The sequence below is a fragment of the Stegostoma tigrinum genome, chromosome 8, assembly GCF_030684315.1.
Source record: "Stegostoma tigrinum isolate sSteTig4 chromosome 8, sSteTig4.hap1, whole genome shotgun sequence".
NCBI classification, from domain to species: Eukaryota; Metazoa; Chordata; class Chondrichthyes; order Orectolobiformes; family Stegostomatidae; genus Stegostoma; species Stegostoma tigrinum.
The window spans coordinates 99433631-99456396 of record NC_081361.1 but is presented as its reverse complement, the minus strand read 5'-3'; the positions used below and the strand labels follow the sequence as shown (position 1 = coordinate 99456396).

Genomic DNA, 22766 nt, shown 5'->3' with positions numbered 1-22766 from the left:
TGATGGTGAGCTGTCTTCCTGAAACACCTCTCATTAGGAGGACACCCATAATGCTGTTAGGGAGGGAATTTCAGGATTTTGAGCCAGTGATACTGAACAAATGGTGATATATTTCCAAATCAGAATGGTGAGTGGCTTGAAGATGTATCTTCAAGTACCTTCCAGGTACCTGTTGCCTTTGTCCTTCTGGAGATGTCCTGCTGTAGTAGAGTTTACGAGTTTGGAAGATGCTATCCAAGTGATGTGTGAGTATGGAGTTGTCAGCGGACATGGAGGGTGGATATTGTGTTCTCAACAAGCAAAGAATTTGGTGACATTCTCTGACCCTGCTCCCACAGTAAGAATGATCATCAATATAGGAGGTGGCTGTGGGACTGTGCCCTTCAGAGATACATGGGTGGAGATTATCACAGGAAGTGGTTAACGTTGGGTGCATTCTTAACACTGGAAACCAGCTTTCGACTCATGAGCAAAGAAACCGAAATGGGAATTACTCACTGTGACATTTTCTCTCCAAAGCGCAAATGTCCAACCTCCTACAGTCAAAATAATATCTCGGAAGAATGGTGACCTTTGCACTGTGTTTACAGGGCCATCATGCACTGCATAGCAATGCGTTGGTCTTGGAGCTGTAATATTAACAAATATCAAATGCTAAATATAGGTACGATATAAAAGAAATCCAAATTTTCAAAGGAAAAATGCGTTAAGTGCAAAGTGGGAGTTTTAGCTCCAATATTTGGCAAGTTCAATATGTCTCAATAAAAACGAACATTGCTGATGTTGGAAATCTGAAACAAACAGCGAATGCTGTAGAAACTCAACAGGTCTTACGGCATCTGTGGGAGAGAGAAACAGAGTTAACATTCTGAGTCTTTTATGACTCTTCAGTATTGCTGACAAGCCTTTACAAACAATTCACTCCATCTTAAAAAAAGCTGATGTTAACTTTTAATGATCAGACACATATGGCCTAAAGGAGTTGGATGGAATTTTGACAGCAACTCATATTCCGCTTGGGAACCCTGCAGCCCAATGGTATCAATGTGGATTTCACAAGCTTCAAAATCTCCCATCCCTCCCACCGCATCCCTAAAGCAGCCCAGCTCGTCTCCGCCTCCCTAACTTGTTCTTCCTCTCACCTATCCCCTCCTCCCACCTCACGCCAAACCCCCATTTCCTACTTACTAACCTCATCCCTCCCCTCCGACCTGTCCGTCCTCCCTGGACTGACCTATCACCTTCCTCCCCACCTACACTCACCTTTGCTGGCTCCATCCCCACCTCTTTGACTTGTCAGTCTCTTCTCCACCTATCTTCTCCTCTATCCATCTTCCATCTGCCTCCCCCTCTCTCCCCATTTATTTCAGAATCCCCTTCCCCTTCCCCATTTCTGATGAAGGGTCTAGGCCCAAAACGTCAGCTTTTGTGCTCCTAAGATGCTGCTTGGCCTGCTGTGTTCACCCAGCTCCACACCGTGTTGTCTCAGATTCTCCAGCATCTGCAGTTCCCATTATCTGTGTCTATTAGTACTTTTGTCTTTTTTCTTCCAGGAGATGTGTGTGTGTCACTGGCAGGGCCAATATTTGCTGCCCAATTCTATTGCTTCTGGAATGGAATGGCTTGCAAGACCTTTTCAGAGGGCAATTAAGAGTCTTTGCTGCAGGTCTGGACTGAGATGTAGGCCAGATCAGGAAAGGATGGCAGTTTCCTTCCCTAAGGGGTATTAGTGAACCAGATGGGTTTTTACTACAATCAATGATTGGTCACCATCTGAGAGACTAGGTTTTTATTCCAGATCTTTTCAAAGGCGTTTCAATACCAGCAGCAGCTGTGGTGGGATCTGAACCCATGTCCACAGAACATTAACTTGGGTTTCTTGATGATGAGTCCAGTGACAAAAACCAATGTTGTGTTAAGACCATAAGATATGGGATAAGAATTAGGCCATTTGACTCATTGAGTTTGCTCCACCATTTGACCGTGGCTGATATGTTTCTCAACCCCATTCTATTGCCTTCTCCTGTAGCCCTTGAACCTTTTAGCAATGAAGAACCTGTCTACCTCAGTCTTAAATTATTCCATTACAGAAACTTGGGTAACTCAGGGACAAGAATGGTAGTTGGGAGTTCCGGGATTTAGATGCTTTAAAAGAAATAGGGAGAGTGGAAAAAGAGGCGGGAGAGTGGCATTGCTAGTCAGGGCTAGTGTAGCAGCTACTGAACGGCAGTTTGAGAATGATATGTCGACACAGTCAGTTTGGGCTGAGGTCGGGAACAAGAAAGGAGCAGTCACTTTGTTGGGGTTTTACACAGATCCCCGAATAGTTGCAGAGAAGGAGAGAAGCGGATTGGGAGGCAGATACTGGAAAGGTGCAGAAGTCACAGGGTTGTAGTCATGGGTGACTTCAACTTTCCAAATATTGATTGGAAACATTTTAGTTGTAATAGTTTGATGGATTGGATTTTGTCCAGTACGTTTAGGAAGGATTCCTGACACAGGATGTAGATAGACTAACACGAGGAGAGTCCACTTTGGATTTAGTGCTTGGCAACAAACTGGGCCAAGTGTTAGACCTGTTGGTAGGAGAGCATTTTGGCAGTAGCGATCATAACTCTGTTACTTTTACAACAGTCATGGATAAGGATAGGTACATACAGCAGGGTGAAGTTTGCAATTGGGTGAAGGGTACTTACAATTCTGTTAGGCAAGAACTGAGTAACATAAATTGGGAAGAAATGCTGTCAGGGAAGAGCACCACAGAAATGTGGAAATTGTTTAAGAAATGCATACTGTGTGTGCTCGATATGTTTGTCCCTAGCAGGCAGAGAAGATGCGGTCAAGTGAGGGAGTCATGGTTCGAGAGAGGTTGAACGACTGGTTAAGAGGAAGAAGGAGGCTTATGTAAGGTTTAGGAAAAGAGGAATGGAAAAGGCTCGAGAGGCATACAAGTTATCCAGGAAGGAGCTGAAGAAAGGGCTTAGGAGAGCTATAAGGGGTCATGATAAAACCTTGGTGGATAGGATCAAGGAAAACCCCAAGGCTTTTTACACGTATGTGCAGAACACGAGAATGACCAGAGAAAGAATTGTAAAGGGAATTTGTGCACGGGCCCTAAGGAGATAGGAGAGGTCCTTAATGAATACTTTTCTTCTGTATTCACAACTGAGAGCGACCTAGTTGTAGAGGAGGACAGTGTGAAACAGACAGGTAGGCTAGAGGAGGTCAACGTTAGTAAAGAAGATGTGCTAGGAATTCTGAGGAAGTTGAAGATAGACAAGTCCCCCGGGCCTGATGGGATTTATCCAAGGATTCTATGGGAAGTGAGGGATGCGATCGCAGGGCCTTTGGTGATGATTTTGTCATCCTCGGTGTCCACGGGCACAATGCCAGAAGATTGGAAAGAGTCAAAAGTCATTCCCTTGTTCAAAAAAGGAATAGGGTTAACCCTGGAAATTATAGGCCTGTTAGTCTTATGTCAGTGGTGGACAAATCATTAGAAAGGGCTCCGAGACATGGGATTTATGATCACTTGGAAAGGCATAGTTTGATTCGTGATAGTCAGCATGGATTTGTGAGGGGTAGATCATGCCTCACAAACCTTACTGAATTCTTTGAAGAGGTGACCAAATTCAGGGATGAAGGTAGAAGATTGGATGTGGTATACATGGATTTAAGTAAGGCGTTTGATAAGGTTTCCCATGGTAGGCTCATGCAGAAGGTAAGGAGGCATGGGATAGGGGGAAATGTGTCAGATTGGATTCAGAATTGGCTGACGCTTAGAAGACAAAGGGTGGTGGCGGATGGAAAATATTCAACCTGGTGCTCAGTTACGAGTGGTGTACCACAAGGATCTGTTCGATCTGTTCTGGTCCACTTCTATTTGTGATTTTTGTAAATGAATTGGATGAAGGAGTGGAAGGGTGGATTAGCAAGTTTGCAGAGGATACGAAGGTGGGTCACATTGTAGACAGTGCGGGGCTGTTTTCGGTTACAAAGGGACATTGATAGAATGCAGAGCTGGGCTGAGAAGTGGTAGATGGAGTTTAACCCTGAAAAATCCGAGTGATTCATTCTGGAAGGACTAACTTGAAAGCAGAATACAGGGTTAACGGTAAGATTCTTGGCAGTGTGAAGGAGCTGAGGGATCTTGGGGTTCATGTTCAAAGTTCCCTGAAAGCTGCCACCCAGGTGGATAGAGTTGTTGAGAAGGTGTCTAGTGTGTTAGCTTTCATTAATAGAGGGATGGAGTTCATGAGCCGTGAAGTTATGCTCCAGCTATACAAAAGCCTGATTCGGCCACATCTGGAGTATTGTGTCCGGTTCTGGTCACCTCAAAACAGGAAAGATGTGGATGCATTGGAAAAGTGCAGAGGAGATTTACCAGGATGTTGCCTGGAATGGAGGGAAGGTCTTACGAGGAAAGGCTGAGAGAGCTAGGGCTTTTCTCTTCAGAATGACGAAGGATGAGAGGTGACTTGATAGAGGTGTACAAAATGATCACAGGTATAGATAGAGTGGACAGTCAGAGGCTTTTTCCTAGGGTGGAGGTAGCTAATATGAGGGGACATAGTCTTAAAGTGAGTGGCGGTAGATATAGGGGAGACATCAGAGGTATGTTCTTTACTCAGAGAGTGGTCGGGGCGTGGAATGAATTGCCAGAGAGGGAAGTGGAGTCAGCCTCATTAGGGGCATTTAAGCGGCTGTTAGATAGGCACATGGATGATAGCATAAGGTAGGGGTGGAGATTAGATAGACCTTAGGATTAGGGTAAAAGTTCGGCACAACATTGTGGGCCGAAGGGCTTGTACTGTGCTGTACTGTTCTATGTTCTATATACACTCACTGACTTGGCCTCCACAGCCCTGTCTAGCAATGGGCTCCACAGATTCACCACCCTCTGGCTGAAAAAAATCTCCACATCTCAATTTTAAAGCATCATCCTTTCATTCTGAGGCTGTGCCCTTGGGTCCTAGTGTCTCCTACTTGTGGAAGCATCTTTTCCACATCCAATCTACCCCCGGCCTCAGTATTCTGTAAGTTTCAATAAAGTTTATACAGCACTGAAACAGCACACATGCTGATGAATAAAGTTAGTTTGAGTTACATGAAAATAAATGAAGTGAAAGTACCTAACCAGTTGTAAGCTAGACACTAAACAAATAAGTGATTGTCTTTGTTGCAAAGTATAGATTAACTTATTAAACCACCAAATGCTAGGGTTTCCCATCCATTGTTTGAGAGGTTTAACTGCACAAACACACTTTTATGCAAAGACCTCTAAATAATGATATAGCTCAGCATGTCTGCAACTCCTTGAAAGGAGATTAAATAATGATGCACCCACTGACTGGAACTCTCTCCATAACAGCACCGTGGGTGTCCCTGCACCACAAGGAATGCAATGGTTCAAGAAGGCAGCTCATCACCACCTCATCCAGGGTAATTACACATGGATAATAAATGCTGGCTCAGCCAGTGATGCCACATATTGCATTAAGAAATACAAAAAAAAATTAAAGCGGGCTGAGTTTATTTATTCGCCTCAAGTTTTCCTTCAATGCGTGTATGAAATTGGCTGACGTGTGACTTCCCCCGTGTCATAAACTTCTCCAATACTAAAGGTGTACATGTGAAATTAAATGATGTCCCCAGGCTGCACGGTCAATGTGCTAAAAGTGTAAATTCAGAGAAAATGTCTAATTCCTGTATAAGGAACATCCATCAAGCTTAATTTACTTCTCTACCTTACTTGCAGAAGTGTCACTGGACCTGAAACATTAACTCTGACTTATCTTCACCAATGCTGCCAGACCTGCAGAACGTTTCCAGCAACTTCTGTTTTTGATTCTGATTTACAACATGAGCCATTTGATTTGTTTCTGGCACCATGCTATTTTTGATTTTTTGAAATTATTAGTTGGATTATAGGTCATCCCTTCACTTGCTGGTCAGCTGTTGACACTTTACTCACATTGTCTGACACAACTGATCACCTACAGAGGCTTGTTAACAGTCCATCAACACTCCACTCACACCAGTCACACTGGACAGGGTAGATGCAGGGAGGATGTTCCTGATGTTGGCTATCTTCTATGTTTCAATGTTTCTATTTGCACTTATCTTTTGACACTCCTAATTACTTGGAATGATCTTATCATTATTTCTTGACATATAAATTCTGTGCCTGTGTGCTTCCCTCCACTTCACCTGACTCTGAAAGCTAGTGATTTCAAATAAACCTGTTGGACTGTAACTTTGTGTCATGTGACTTGACATTGTCCATCCCAGTCCAACACGGGCATCTTGACATCAATATTTTACATTATTTTGGTGCATTATCCACTTACTGGTCACTTTCCCAGTATCATAGTCTCGTTCCACTTGCCAGTCGACAAAAGTAACCTCGCCATCCTAGAAAGAAATTTCCAAAATGAATCATTAGCGTTTCTAAACAAGACGTGGTCAACCATACAAATTCAGTCTGAATGACACCCCAGCCCTTGCTGGCTTCCATTCCATCAACTCATTGATTGTAAAGGCTGATAAATAGCAAACAATGGTCATGTCACACAAATGCCAGGCAATGCCCATCTCCAAAAGGAAGCCGAATCTAAACATTGCCTCTTGAATCCCGGGACGTGATCAGATGTACCCTAAAACTCTGTGGGAAGCTAGGAAAGTGATTGCTGGGCCCCTTGCTGAGATATTTGTGTCATCGATAGCCACAGGTGAGGTGCCAGAAGACTGGAGGTTGGCTAATGTGGTGTCACTGTTTAAGAGGGGTGGCAAGGAAAGGCCAGGGAGCTATAGACCGGTGAGCCTGACATCAGTGGTGGGAAAGAATCCTGAAGGACAGCATTTACATGTATTTGGAAAGGCAAGGACTGATTAGGGATGATCAACATGACATTGTGCATGGGAAATCATGTCTCATTAACTTGATTGAGCTTTTTGAAGAAGTAACGAAGATGATTAATGAGGGAAGAGCAGTGGACGTAATCTGTATGGACTACAGCAAGGCATTTGACAAGGTTCCTCATGGTAGACTAGGTAGCAAGGTTATATCACATGGAATACAGGGAGAACCAGCCATTTGGATATAGAGCTGGCTCGAAGGTAGAGACAGAGGGTGTTGGTGGATGGTTGCTTTCCAGACTGGAGGCCTGCGGCCATTGGTGTGCCACAAGGATCAGTGCTGGGTCCACTGAATCATAAAGTAGAATCATAGAATCATAAAGTCCCTACAAATGACAAGGATGTGAAAATAGGAGGTATGGTTAGTAAGTTTGCAAATGAGAAATTGGAGGTGCAGTAGACAGCGAAGAAGGTCATCAAACGGGATCTTGATCAGATGGACCAACGGGCCGAGGCGTAGCACATGGAGTTTAATTTAGATAAAGGGACTTTGATGTTGTGGCCATTTCGGAGACATGGACAGAGCAGGGACAGGAATGGTTGTTGCAGGTTCCAGGATTTAGATGTTTCAGCAAGAACAGAGAAAATGGTAAAAGTAGGGAAGGTGTGGCATTGTTGGTCAAGGGTAGTATTACAGTTGCAGAAAGGATGTTTGGGGACTCGTCAGCTGAGGTAGTATGGGCTGAGGTTAGAAACAGGAAAGGAGAGGTCACCCTGTTGGGAGTTTTCCATAGGCCTCAGAATAGTTCCAGAGATGTAGAGGAAAGGATAGCAAAGATGATTCTCGATAGGAGTGAGAGAGACAGGGTAGTTGTCATGGGGGACTTCAACTTTCCAAATATTGACTGGGAACACGATAGTTCGAGAACTATAGATGGGTCAGTTTTTGTCCAGTGTGTGCAGGAGGGCTTCCGGACACAGTATGTAGACAGGCCAACAAGGGGCGAAGCCACATTAGATTTGGTACTGGGTAATGAGCCTGGCCAGGTGTTAGATTTGGAAGTAGGTGAGCACTTTGGTGATAGCGATCACAATTCTGTTATGTTTACTTTAGTGATGGAAAGGGATAGGTGTATACCACTGGGCAAGAGTTATAGCTGGGTGAAAGGCAATTATGATGAGATTAGACAAGATTTAGGGAGCATAGGATGGGGAAGCAAACTGCAGGGGACGGGCACATGAGAAATGTGGAGCTTATTCAAGGAAAAGATCCTGTGTGTCCTAGATAAATATGTATCTGTCAGGCAGGGAGGAAGCTGTAGAGTGCGGGAGCCGTGGTTTACGAAGGAGGTGGAATCTCTGGTCAAGAGGAAGAAGGCGGTTTATGTTAGGATGAGATGTGAAGGCTCAGTTAGGGTGCTTGAGGGCTACGAGGTAGCCAGGAAAGACCTAAAGAGAGAGCTCAGAAGAGCCAGGAGGAGACATGAGAAGTTGTTGGCGGATAGGATCAGGGTAAACCCTAAGGCTTTCTATAGTTATTTAAGGAATAAAAGAATGACGAAAGTAAGATTAGGGCCAATCAAGGATAGTAGTGGGAAGTTGTGTGTGGAGTCAGAGGAGATCGGGGAAGCGCTAAATGAATATTTTTCAACAGTATTCATTCTAGAAAATGACAATGTTGTCGAGGAGAATACTGAGATACAGGCTACTAGACTAGGTGGGATTGAGGTTCACAAGGAAGAGGTGTTAGAAATCCTACAGAGTGTGAAGATAGATAAATCCCCTGGGCCGGATGGGATTTATCCTAGAATCCTCTGGGAAGCCAGGGAGGAGATTGCCGAGCCTTTGGCATTGACCTTTAACTCGTCATTGTCTACAGGAATAGTGCCAGACGACTGGAGGATAGCAAATGTGGTTCCCCTGTTCAAGAAGGGGAGTAGAGACAACCCTGGTAATTATAGACCAGTGAGCCTTACCTCAGTTGTTGGTAAAGTGTTGGAAAAGGTTATAAAAGATAGGATTTATAATCATCTAGAAAAGAATAAATTGATTAGGGATAGTCAGCATGGTTTTGTGAAGGGAAGGTCGTGCCTCACAAACCTTATTGAGTTCTTTGAGAAGGCGCCCAAACAGGTAGATGAGAGTAAACCGGTTGATGTGGTGTATATGGATTTCAGCAAGGCGTTCGATAACGTTCTCCACAGTAGGCTATTGTACAAAATGCGGAGGAATGGAATTGTGGGAGGTATAGCAGTTTGGATCGGAAATTGGCTTGCTGAAAGAAGACAGAGGGTGGTAGTTGATGGGAAATGTTCATCCTGGAGACCAGTTACGAGTGGTGTACCGCAAGGGTCGGTGTTGGGTCCACTGCTGTTTGTCATTTTCATAAATGACCTGGATGAGGGCGTAGAAGGATGGGTTAGTAAATTTGCAGACGACACTAAGGTCGGTGGAGTTGTGGATAGTGACAAAGGGTGCTGTAGCTTGCAGAGAGACATAGATAAGCTGCAGAGCTGGGCTGAGAGGTGGCAAATGGAATTTAGTGCAGACAAGTGTGAGGTGATGCACTTTGATAGGAGTAACCAGAAGGCAAAGTACACTTATCCTAGTGGTTAGATTCTTGGCAGTGTAGATGAGCAGAGAGATCTTGGTGTCCATGTACACAGATCCTTGAAAGTTGCCACCCAGGTTGACAGGGCTATTAAGAAAGCATACAGTGTTTTAGCTTTTATTAATAGAGGGATCGAGTTCTGGAACCAAGAGGTTATGCTGCAGCTGTACAAAACTCTGGTGCGGCCGCACTTGGAGTATTGCGTACAGTTCTGGTCACCACATCATAAGAAGGATGTGGAAGCTTTGGAAAGGGTGCAGAAGAGATTTACTAGGATGTTGCCTGGTATGGAGGGAAGGTCTTACGAGGAAAGGCTGAGGGACTTGAGGCTGTTTTCATTAGAGAGAAGAAGGCTGAGAGGTGACTTAATTGAGACATATAAAATAATCAGAGGGTTAGATAGGGTGGATAGGGAGAACCATTTTCCTGGGATGGTGACGGCGAGCACGAGGGGGCATAGCTTTAAATTGAGGGGTGAAAGATATCGGACAGATGTCACAGGTAGTTTCTTTACTCAGAGAGTAGTAAGGGAATGGAACGCTTTGCCTGCAACGGTAGTAGATTCGCCAACTTTAAGTACATTTAAGTCATCATTGGATAAGCATATGGACGTGCATGGAATAGTGTAGGTTAGATGGGCTTGAGATCAGTATGACAGGTCGGCACAACATCGAGGTCCGAAGGGTCTGTACTGTGCTGTAATGTTCTATGTTCTAAATATGACATGCTGCATTTTGGAAATGCAAATCTGGGCAGGACTTATACACTTAAAGGTAAGGTCCTGGGGAGTGTTGCTGAACAAAGAGGCCTTGGAGTGCAGGCTCATAGTTTCTTGAAAGTAGAGTCACAGATAGACAGGGTATTGAAGGCAGGGTTTGGTACACTTGCCTTTATTGGTCAGTGCATTGAGAACAGGAAGGTCATGTTGCAGTCATATATGACGTTGGTTAGGCCACTTTTATAATATTGTGTTCAATTCTGATCTCCCTGCTATAGGAAGGGTGTTGTGAAATTTGAAAGGGTTCAGAAAAGATCTATAAAGATGTTAACAGAGTGGATGGTTTGTGCTACAGAGGGAGGCTATATAGAACATAGAACATAGAACAGTACAGCACAGTACAGGCCCTTCGGCCCACAATGTTGTGCCGACATATCATCCTACTCTAAGATCAAGCTACCCTGCATATCCTACATTTTACTATCATCCATGTGCCTATCCAACAGTTGCTTAAACGTCTCCAATGTATCTGACCCTACTAATGTATCTGACTCTACTACCACTGCCGACAGCGCATTCCACATGCCCACCACTCTCTGTGAAAAGAACCCACCTCTGGCATCTCCCCTATATCTTCCTCCAATCACCTTAAAATTATGCCCCCTCATAATAGTCATTTTCACCCAGGGAAAAAGTCTCTGTCTATCCATTCCATCGATGCCTCTCATCATCTTGTACACCTCTATCAAGTCACCTCTCATCCTTCTTCGCTTCAATGAAAAAATCCCTAGCTCCCTCAGCTTTTCCTCATAAGGCCTGCCCTCCAGTCCAGGCAGCATCCTGGTAAATCCCCTTCACCCTCTCTAAAGCTTCCACATCCTTCCTATAAATGAGGCTACCAGAACTGAACACAATATTCCATAATGAGGGTTTTTAGAGCTGCAGCATAACCTGGTGGCTCTTAAGCTCAATTCCCTTGCCAGTGAAAGCCAACACACCATACGCCTTCTTAAATCGCTTTCAACTTGGTTAGCAACTTTGAGGGATCTCTGGATGTGGGCCCCCAGATCCCTCTGTTCCTCTACACTGCCAAGAATCCTGCCATTAACTCTGTCTTCTGCATTCAAATTCGACCTTCCAGAATGAATCACTTCACAATTTTTTCTGGGTTGAATTCCATCTGCCACTTCTTTGCCCAGCTCTGCATCCTGTCAATGTCCCATTGCAACCTACAACAGCCCCCCATGCTGTCCACAACTCCACCAACCTTTATGTCATCGGTATACTTACAAACCCACCCTTCCACTTCCTCATCAAGTCATTTATAAAGGTCACAAAGAGCAGAGGTCCCAGAACAGATCCCTGCGGAACACCACTGGTCACCAAGCTCCATCTACTACCACCCTCTGATTTCTATTGGATAGCCAATTCTATTTCCAGACAGCCAAATTTCCCTGAATTCCATACTTCCTTACTTTCTGAATGAGCCTACCATGTGGAACCTTATCAAATGCCTTGCTAAAATCCATATACACCACATCCACTGCTCTACCTTCATCAATGTGTTTTGTCACATTTTCAAAGAATTCAATAACCTTGTGAGGCATGACCTGCTCCTCACAAAGCCACACTGACTACTTCTAAGCAAACTGTGCTTTTCCAAATAATCATAAATACTACGTCTCTCAGAATCCTCTCCAATAAATTTAGCCACCACAGACGTAAGACTGACTGGTCTGTAAATCCCAGGATTATCCCTATTCCCTTTCATGAACAAGGGAATGACATCTGCCACTCTCCAATCATCTGGCACTACTCCAGTGGGCAGTGAGGATGCAAAGATCATCGCCAAAGGTGCAGCTATCCCCTTCCTCACTTCCCGTAGAAACCTTGGGTATATCCTGTCTGGCCCGGGGACTTATCTACCCTCATATTTCTCAAAATTTCTAGCAGATCCTCCTTCCTAACATCAACCGGTTCAAGCATATCAATCTGTTTCACACTGCCTCACAAACATCAAAGTCCCTCTCACTGGTGAATACTGAAGCAAATTATTCATTAAGAACCTCCCCTATCTCCCCTGACTCAGTGCAGAAGTTCCCTCCACTATCCCTGATTGTCTTCATCCTTACTCTGGCCATCCTCTTGTTCCTCACATCAGTGTAGAATGCCGAGGGGTTTTTCCTAATCCTGCCTGCCAAGGCTTTTTCATACCCCCTATTAGCTCTCCTAAGTTCATTCTTCAGTTCCTCCCTGGATACCTTGTAGACCTGTAGAGCCCTCTCTGATCCTTGCTTCCTCAGCCTTAAATAAGCTTCTTTCTTCCTCTTGACTAGGTGTTCAACATGTCTTGTCATTCAAGGTTCCTTCACCAGACCATCCTTTCTTTGCCTCAGTGAGACAAACCTATCCAGTGCCTGTAGCAAGTGCTCCCTAAACAACCTCCACATTTCTTTTGTGCATTTCCCTGAGAACATCAGTTCCCAATTTATGCTCCGCAGTTCTTGCCTAATAGGATTGTAATTCCGCTTCCCCCACTTAAATACTCTCCCATACCATCTGCTCCTATCCCTCTCCATGACTGTGGTAAAGGTCGGGGAGTTGTGATCACTATCACCGAAACGCTGTCCTACCGAGAGGTCTGACTCCTGGCCTGGTTCGTTGCCAAGCACTAAATCCAACATGGCCTCCCTTCTAGTCGGCTTATCTACATATTGAGTCAGTAATCCTTCCTGGACACACCAGGCAAAATCTGCTCCAGCCAAGCCATTTGCACTTAGGAGGTTCCAGTCTATATTAGGGAAGTTGAAGTCACCCATATCAACAACCCTATTACTTCCGCACCTTGTGTGTGTGTGTGTGTGTGTGTGTGTGTGTGTGTGTGTGTGTGTGTGTGTGTGTGTGTGTGTGTGTGTGTGTGTGTGTGTGTGTGTGTGTGTGTGTGTGTGTGTGTGTGTATGTGTGTGTGTGTGTGTGTGTGTGTGTGTGTGTGTGTGCAGTGGTGGAGGCTGGTAAAATTACAATATTTAAAAGGTATTTGGATAGGTAGATGATTAGGAATGGTTTAGAGGGATATGGGCCAAATAGAACTAGATTTATTTCGGATATCTTGTCTGCGTGGATGAGTTGAACCGAAGGGTCAGTTTCTGTGCTGTATGAGATGACTTATATGACATTCAATGCTATTGACATCCTGTGGTTACAATTGACCAGAAACTCAACTGGGCCAGCCACTTCAATAACATGTGTACAAGAACAGATCAAAGATTACAGCATAACATGTATGGTCAGAAGTAGGCCATTTAGCCCACTGGCTCAGCTCTGCCATTCAATGTGATCATGATTGACTAAGAATTCTGTGGTGAATAACTTACCTCCTGAATTCCCAAAGCCTGCCAACCAGCTACAAGTCAGGAGTGTGATCCACACTTGCGTGGATAGTTGCAGCCTCAACAACACTGAAGAAGCCTGACACCATCCTGGACAAAGGCGCTACCTTGATTGGCACCACCCCCACCACCTTCAATATTCACTCCCTTCCCCTGCGATACACAGTGGAGTGGTGTATGCCATCTACAAAATTTCATAGCAGCAACTCACCAAGGCTCCTTCTTAAGCAGCTTCCAAAGCTAAGAGCTGCACCACCTAGAGGGTTGAGGGCAACACAAGTACGGAAACACTACCCTCTGCATGTTCTGTCCAGGCCTCAGGCCATCCTGACTTGGTGCTATATTGCTGTTCCTTTACTCCCTTTTAGACACCATAAGGACTGCAATGGCCTAAACACACAGCTACTTACCACCTTCTCCAGGACAATTAGGGATGAGCAATAAAAACTGGCCTTGCCAATGTGGTCCATGTCCAATCAATGAATGATAATTTTTTTTCCCTTTAAATTCACCAAAATGGGTGATTTCCCATTTTTTAGTCTAAGTGTGGGGTAAGCTTCATTAAGAGATGATAGGCAGAACTTTTGGTGAATTCTTTGGCCGATGTCATTAGCAATTCAATTTGCCAGGGGCTTCCAGCCAACAAAAGGTAGGCAGTCTCTGGATCTGAAAGATTATTGGTTAAGGTTTACATCTTAGTATAAGGTAGGGGTGGCGGTTAGATAGTCCTTATGTTTAGGGTAAAAGTTCAGCACAACATCATGGGCCTGTACTGTGCCGTACTGTTCGATGTTCTATGTTCTTGGGGATCCAGAGTCAAGAAAGTATTTTTTTTGTGGGACATATACAGAAGGATTCAGAAGGACTGGAGGCAAGAGAAAGAGGGTGGCTTTCAGAGGCCTTGCCCATCATTGGTGACTCTAATTGACCCCAGGGTGACATCCCTAACCTAACAATCAGGTCAACCAGGTTTCCTCATCACAAAACGAGCCACCTTTCTCATGTAGACAGGTAATCTGGAAGGTGATGAGTTGAAAACTTTTAATGGCTTATCATTGAACAATTAGGACCTCAACTGGTGTTGAGAAAGTCCCCATTTGAGGGTTTCGTTTCATGCAATGGTAGTGTCCCCACCTCGAGGCAAGGGACCCAGGTCCAAATCCCACCTGCTCCTTGAGTAGTGTCATAAAGACTCGGAAACATCTTGTTTAGAAAATATAAAATGAAAGTCCCCAGTGGACCTTCTCACTCAGCACCTTCTCACTGCTGTTGGTGAGCTAATGAGATGGGATGGGTATCCCTCCAGAGGCAACTAACCCATTTACATGTCCTCATCACTGTTTCCTGTCACATCCAGGGAGGATAAAATTCTTCCCAATGTTTCGTGGATAGATAAACAGTACTATCGCTTATCCTTATCACACAAATGTCAGGGCTCTTGTTAGTCTGACTTACCTCAGTACCAATCCACAAGAAAGTGTTGATGTTATCCACAAACGTCAGATCCCTGCTTGAAGGAACATCCATGGCGGCATATTCTGAAGTCTCTCCTTTGGTCTTTGTCAGATTGAATTGGGCCTTGTCTGTAGAAATGGGACAGTAGATCAATGTAAAATTCACTGTATTTAATTTTAACATTAAACTGATTGAAAAAAGTTTCAGAAAAATAGTCAAATACCAGGAATGGTTTAAAGGTCTTTGCTGAAAATGTTCAGTGCATTTGGAGAATGAGAACATTTCCACTTGTTGGGGAGTATAAATAGAAGACGATGATAGGAAGGCCAGGAGAAATGTATTTAGCCAGATGATGTGGGAGAACGTGGAAATCACTCCCACTCTCTGCCTTCTGGCAGTCAACCAATCCTCTATCAATGCCAGTACCTTGTCCCTAACACCCTGGGCTCTTATCTTATTTAGCAGCCTCCTGTGCAAAGGCCTTCTGGAAATGCAAATAGATCATGTCCTTTGCTAACTTGCTTGTTATCTCCTCAAAAGAATTTGAACAGATTTGTCAGGCATCACTTCCCACTGATGAAGCCATGCTGACTCAACCCTGTTTTACCATGCACTTCCAAGGTATTCTGCAATCTCATCCTTAATAATGAGCTCTAAAATCTTACCAATGACCAAAGTCAGGCGAACCAAACAATAGTCTGCCTCCTCCCTTCCTAAACAGGGGTGCTGGCCGCTGCACTCACCTCTTGACATTCTGGTATGCTGCTGGTGTCTTCCTAAGACACCATCAAGGTGCAAATCCTCACAAAACTCTCAGTCCATATTTTCTCCATTTATATAACCATTTCAGTTGATTTACACTTTGCATTTTCTCTATGCCAGCTTATCTGTCTTTTTGAGCTGCAGTCCCCCTCTCTCTCTTTCTACCCCCCTGTCTCTCCTGCTCCCTCGATTTGGATTTCTCTCTTAGGAACACACACACACACACCATCTCTCTCGGGACATCTCTCAGGAATGCTCTCCCAGGGTTGCTCTCTCATTTTTTCAGTGTTTCTTTTACTAGTTTTCTGAACACTCACCTTTTCCTGATCTTCTCTGGGTCACCTGTTGGCTCTTTTACATTCTTTGACTGACACACTTAAATTCTACATGGAATGGGAGGAGGCCTTGAATTTGTTGTGACATTGACAGAGAATGTAGTAGATCAGTGGCTTGATAGACTCCACATAACTTGCCTCTGTATGTCAAAGCCCTGCCTAGAAGCTCAGTGTATAAATACCAACACTTGTGTGTAACCTTCAATGTAAGTAATATGAAGTACTACTTCATATTAATACTTTAATTAATTGAATTAAAGCATCTTTAAATAATTGAACTTCAGTCTGTATCTATTTTCTACATTGTTTAACATAGCAAAAGGAATCTGTACATACTGAGTTGTAGAGCCATACAGCACTGCCTTTTCCAACACCCTGGCCAATCCCATGTCTCTGCCTGGCTTGATTTATGACTGACAGTTAACTGCCCTTACTCCATGCCAATGAAGGCCTAACCAATCACCACCCTCTTCTTGTGCTGTATAAATGATGTCTCTCCTTGCACAAATCTGTTTCTTGCTTCGTCATTCTGATGAATGCAAGACTAAAAGCTTCAGCTTCATGTCTCCCTTTGACAATATTTAAGCTCTGTGACACCAAGCAATTATTTTAGTGTCTGGTCTGTTAATGATTGAGTAGGCTGTAAACCCTGCACAGCTACGGGTATTTTATTTCAAAGACTGACATTGACAATCCTATAAAATAACGCACTGTAGCTGAAACAAACTATCCTGTGGTAAGTGATAACAAGGTGTAGAGCTGGAAGAACACAGCAGGCCAAGCAGCCAATTTTTATTTCTGAAGAAGGGTCGAGGCCCGAAACGTCAGCCTTCCTGCTCGTCTGATGCTGCATGGCCTGCTGTGTTCCTCCAGCTCTACACTTTGTTATCTCAGATTCTCCAGCATCCTTAGTTCCTACTATCCATGGTAAATGATAGCAGCATTCTTGAGATCTCCATTTTAAAAGTGGCCTAAATTTGTGGAGTTTGCACATTCTCCTCATGCCTACATGGGTTTCCTCCAGGTGGTCTGGTTTCCTCCCACACTCCAAAGATATGCAGGTTAGGGTGGATTGTCTGTGCTAAGTTGCCCCATAGTGTCCAAGAATGTGCAGGCTAATGAATTAGTCACAGGAAATGCAGGGTTACAGGGATAGGGGAAGGGGACGGGATGCTCTTTGGAGGGTCAGCGTGGACTTGATCAGCCGAATGGGCTGCTTCTACACAGCAGGGATTCTATGATTCTATGTATTTGCACTGGGCATGAATGGTGCTATCGCCTGGGAATAATATCAGCTGGGATCAGCACACTTATCTGCCATGAAAGATTAGCTATTTCAAAAATCCTCAGGGGGGTCAATCTTCAGAGGAAACACCAAGGTCACTTTGAGATTACAAAGTGTCAGTGCAAGTGTATTTACCATTGATTCTGTCGGTGCATTTCTCCTTCATGCTAATTTTCATAGGGCTGTACTCTCCAGCAGCTGAAATCCTAGGTAATAACACCTGTTCAGGAACAAAAACAGAAATTGCTGGAAAAGCTCAGCAGGTCTGGCAGCACCTGTGGAGAGAAATCAGAATTAACGTTTCGGGTCCAGAGACCCTTCCTTGGAATGTGTTAAAACCTGTTCAGAGTTTAGGGGGATAAGGATTTATTCATTGAACCCATAGAAAGAAAAAGGCCACTCAACTCACTATACCTGCACCAGCTCAAAAAAAAGTTATCTGAAATTAACACCATATACCTGTAAATAAATTATTTCCTTTTTGAGAATTTCTGATTCGCTTTCGGATTTGATTTAGTTTGATTTATTACTGCCACATGTACCGAGGTACAGTGGAAAGAGTTGTCTTAAGTACTTTACAGGCAGAGTGTAGTATACAAGTGCATCAGGGAGCATAGTGCAGGACATAGTGTTACAGCTGCTGAGAAGGTGCAGAGAGAGATCAACATTAACATTAAAGAGGTCCATTCAAAAATCTGTTAACAGTGGGATAGAAGCTGTTCTTGAATCTGTTCGTATGTAAGTTACTGTTCCATCTCCCTTTCGGGCAACAAATTTCAGATCACACCAAAACACTGTCTTTCAATTTAAAAAAAACTTACTCATCTGCCATCTCTAGCTAATTAGCCAATTACCTTCAATCAATCTCCTCTGTTTTGTTACAAAACATATGGTTCAGCTGGCTGTGCAAACTGAAGGAACTACAGATGCTGTAAATCAGAAACTAAAACAGGAGTTGCTGGAAAAGCTCGGCAGGCCTGGCAGCACCCGTGAAGTAACAAACAGAGACAACAAAATGTGAGGCTGGATGAACACAGCAGGCCAAGCAGCATCTCAGGAGCACAAAAGCTGACGTTTCGGGCCTAGACCCTTCATCAGAGAGGGGGATGGGGAGAGGGAACCGGAATAAATAGGGAGAGAGGGGGAGGCGGACCGAAGATGGAGAGAAAAGAAGATAGGTGGAGAGAGTATAGGTGGGGAGGTAGGGAGGGGATAGGTCAGTCCAGGGAAGACGGACAGGTCAAGGAGGTGGGATGAGGTTAGTAGGTAGGAAATGGAGGTGCGGCTTGAGGTGGGAGGAAGGGATGGGTGAGAGGAAGAACAGGTTAGGGAGGCAGAGACAGGTTGGACTGGTTTTGGGATGCAGTGGGTGGAGGGGAAGAGCTGGGCTGGTTGTGTGGTGCAGTGGGGGGAGGGGACGAACTGGGCTGGTTTAGGGATGCAGTTGGGGAAGGGGAGATTTTGAAACTGGTGAAGTCCACATTGATACCATATGGCTGCAGGGTTCCCAGGCGGAATATGAGTTGCTGTTCCTGCAACCTTCGGGTGGCATCATTGTGGCACTGCAGGAGGCCCATGATGGACATGTTATCTAAAGAATGGTAGGGGGAGTGGAAATGGTTTGCGACTGGGAGGTGCAGTAGTTTGTTGCGAACTGAGCGGAGGTGTTCTGCAAAGCGGTCTCCAAGCCTCCGCTTGGTTTCCCCAACGTAGAGGAAGCCACACCGGGTACAGTGGATGCAGTATACCACATTAGCAGATGTGCAGGTGAACCTCTGTTTAATGTGGAATGTCATCTTGGGGCCTGGGATAGGGGTGAGGGTGGAGATGTGGGGGCAAGTGTAGCATTTCCTGCGGTTGCAGGGGAAGGTGCCGGGTGTGGTGGGGTTGGAGGGCAGTGTGGAGCGAACAAGGGAGTCACAGAGAGAGTGGTCTCTCCGGAAAGCAGACAGGGGTGGGGATGGAAAAATGCCTTGGGTGGTGGGGTCGGATTGTAGATGGCGGAAGTGTCGGAGGATGATGCGACACTTCCGCCATCTACAATCCGACCCCACCACCCAAGGCATTTTTCCATCCCCACCCCTGTCTGCTTTCCGGAGAGACCACTCTCTCTGTGACTCCCTTGTTCGCTCCACACTGCCCTCCAACCCCACCACACCCGGCACCTTCCCCTGCAACCGCAGGAAATGCTACACTTGCCCCCACATCTCCCCCCTCACCCCTATCCCAGGCCCCAAGATGACATTCCACATTAAACAGAGGTTCACCTGCACATCTGCCAATGTGGTATACTGCATCCACTGTACCCGGTGTGGCTTCCTCTACATTGGGGAAACCAAGCGGAGGCTTGGAGATCGCTTTGCAGAACACCTCCGCTCAGTTCGCAACAAACTACTGCACCTCCCAGTCGCAAACCATTTCCACTCCTCCTCCCATTCTTTAGATAACATGTCCATCATGGGCCTCCTGCAGTGCCACAATGATGCCACCCGAAGGTTGCAGGAACAGCAACTCATATTCCGCCTGGGAACCCTGCAGCCTAATGGTATCAATGTGGACTTCACCAGTTTCAAAATCTCCCCTTCCCCAACTGCATCCCTAAACCAGCCCAGTTCGTCCCCTCCCCCCACTGCACCACACAACCAGCCCAGCTCTTCCCCTCCACCCACTGCATCCCAAAACCAGTCCAACCTGTCTCTGCCTCCCTAACCTGTTCTTCCTCTCACCCATCCCTTCCTCCCACCCCAAGCCGCACCCCCATCTACCTACTAACCTCATCCCACCTCCTTGACCTGTCCGTCTTCCCTGGACTGACCTATCCCCTCCCTACCTCCCCACCTATACTCTCTCCACCTATCTTCTTTTCTCTCCATCTTCGGTCCGCCCCCCCCTCTCTCCCTATTTATTCCAGAACCCTCACCCCATCCCCCTCTCTGATGAAGGGTCTAGGCCCGAAACGTCAGCTTTTGTGCTCCTGAGATGCTGCTTGGCCTGCTGTGTTCATCCAGCCTCACATTTTGTTGTCTTGGATTCTCCAGCATCTGCAGTTCCCATTATCCCTGATACTAAGTAACAAACAGAGTTAACTTTTCGGGTCCAGTGACCCATCCTCAGAAATTCTATTCTGAGCAGGGGTCACTGGACCCGAAATGTTGACTGAATTTTTTTCGTCAGAGATGCTGTCAGACGTGCTGAGCTTTTCCAGCAACTTCTGTTTTTGTTACAGACACAAGTGCTGTCCTGTCAGCTATGCCAGCCAACTTCTACGATGAAGAAAGCATGCTGCCCAGGTACATAATAGCCTGGTATGCTCAGGACCATAAGAAACCACAGACGGTGGTGAGCACAGCCCAGACTATCACAGGAGCCAACCTTCCATCAACAGACTCCATTTAGATGGCTTGATGCCAGAGAAAGGCTGACAACATCAAAGACCCATCACACCCTGGTAATGATCTTCTACAACCTCTCCCATCAGTCAGAAGATATAGAAACCTGAACACACGCACAAGCAGGTTCAGGAACAGCTTCTTCCCAGACATTATTACACTGACAAATATACTCTCTAGCCTCAAATGCTGATCTTGTTAATTTCGCCTAGCGCTCACCCTGTGCAATGTAACATGTACGCCTCTGTTTAAGTTTTTCACAAACTTTGATCTGTACATCCTTGCTTACTGTGATCTGCCTGTGCTGCTTGTAAACAAAGCTTTTCACTGTACTCCGGTGCACGTGACAATATATCAATCAAGTGACGGTAAGGAGCATGGAAATTATAGCATAGTGTTGAAGTCACCTGACGAATACTCCAGGCACTGGGGATTTGGGTTCAAAACTCATCATGGCAGCTGTTGGAGTTGAAGTTCAATAAATAAGTGTGGATTTGAAAGCTAGTCTTAGTTATGTTGACCAAAGACAGCCATCTTCAATTTTTATTAAGAATTCACCTGGTTCACTCTTCAGGGAAGGAATTCTGGCAGTTAAATGATTCTAGGGAACTCTGAAATCCCCCCTGAAATGGCCAAGCAAGCAAGCAGTTAGGGATAGGCAACAAATGCTGGCCTTACCCAATGAAATTTTTTCAAAAGAAATCAACAGATCTCTCATTCAGTCACCATGATATCTTAATTTTCAAATTAACAGGACTGACATTACCTTGTGCATCGGTTTCCAGTAGAGATCGATATGTTTGAAGGTGTTAGGCACTCTTTCAGGGTTTTGGAGTTCCTTCTCCATTTTCTGTTTCTCCTTCCTGGTCAGGACCGTGGGTTTGGGTTTTCGAATATCCCAGAACAGTATTGAACTGCAAGAATAGGATGGCATCATCATTGCTCCTTGTGATTTCATTGACCCGTAGGAGGAAGGAGGCAACTGGGGAAGACAGTGGTAACGTCAAGGCCCTGGTAAGCCAAAGGCCCAGGCTATTGCTGTGGGCAATTTGGGTTCAAGTCCCATCATGGGGGGCTGCTGGAAGTGTCAATTAAATGATAAAATGCGTGGTTTCAGTGATGGTGATTGGAAATCATCTATTGTTTGTCGAATTTCATGTGGTTCACTGGTCACTTTCAGGGAAGGAAATGAGCCTTCAGGCCCTACACATGACTCCAGGCCCACAGCAATGTGATTGACCCATAAGGACCCTCAAACATACCATTCAGACCAAGGGGTAACTAAGGATGGGAAACAATGCCAGTCTTGCTAGAGAAAAGGTCTTCCTGGATCAGGCTAGGGGGACATTGACCTGAGCTGCGAGGGTTTGTAAAGATAGGTTGAGAACTCTGATCGCTGGGGTTTAGAGGACTAAGAGGTAGCCTCATTTCAACGAGGCTCGGTCTGGTTACATGCCAATGGGCTGTTTCCTCTGACTGAGTAATCCCCAACATTAAAGTGTGCTCTTAGGACAAGGAATTGTCTTCTTAGGACACGGATGAGGAATTTTTTTTTTAGTTTTTCTATTCAACCTGTTCAGTGATGTTATTACACATCTCTGGAGCAGGTGGGCTTGAGCTTGGGCCTCTTGGTCCAGGTGCAGGGACTTTACCACTGTGCCACAATAGGTCTCAAAAGCCTAGCCAATACCTAGTTTTCCTGGGTGGTCTCCCATCGAAGCATTAACCATGCCAATGTCTGCTTAGCTGATTAGCTTTATTTGGACAGGAGAACGCCTGAAACTTTCATTCACATGAAGTCATATGAATCTTTGGAGTTCAATCAACAATTATGTTGTTGATTGAAACGTCAGCTTTTGTGCTCCTAAGATGCTGCTTGGCCTGCTGTGGTCATCCTGCCCCACACTTTGTTACCTCGGATTCTCCAGCATCTGCAGTTCCCATTATCTCTGACACATTTTGAG

General features: G+C 45.1%; 1 protein-coding gene across 2 annotated transcripts in view; it reads right to left on the bottom strand.

The window, feature by feature from the left end:
- Window positions 1–22766, bottom strand: part of dnai3 (dynein axonemal intermediate chain 3) — a 105147-nt gene that overhangs the window by 13340 nt on the left and 69041 nt on the right. For both annotated transcript variants that reach the window (XM_059648269.1, XM_059648270.1), the window contains 5 exons: window positions 21569–21716; window positions 17549–17633; window positions 15032–15159; window positions 6351–6414; window positions 499–629 (listed from right to left, as the gene is read on the bottom strand). In XM_059648269.1, the coding sequence (XP_059504252.1) occupies window positions 499–629; window positions 6351–6414; window positions 15032–15159; window positions 17549–17633; window positions 21569–21716 (556 nt within the window). The remainder of the gene's footprint in view (window positions 1–498; window positions 630–6350; window positions 6415–15031; window positions 15160–17548; window positions 17634–21568; window positions 21717–22766) is intronic.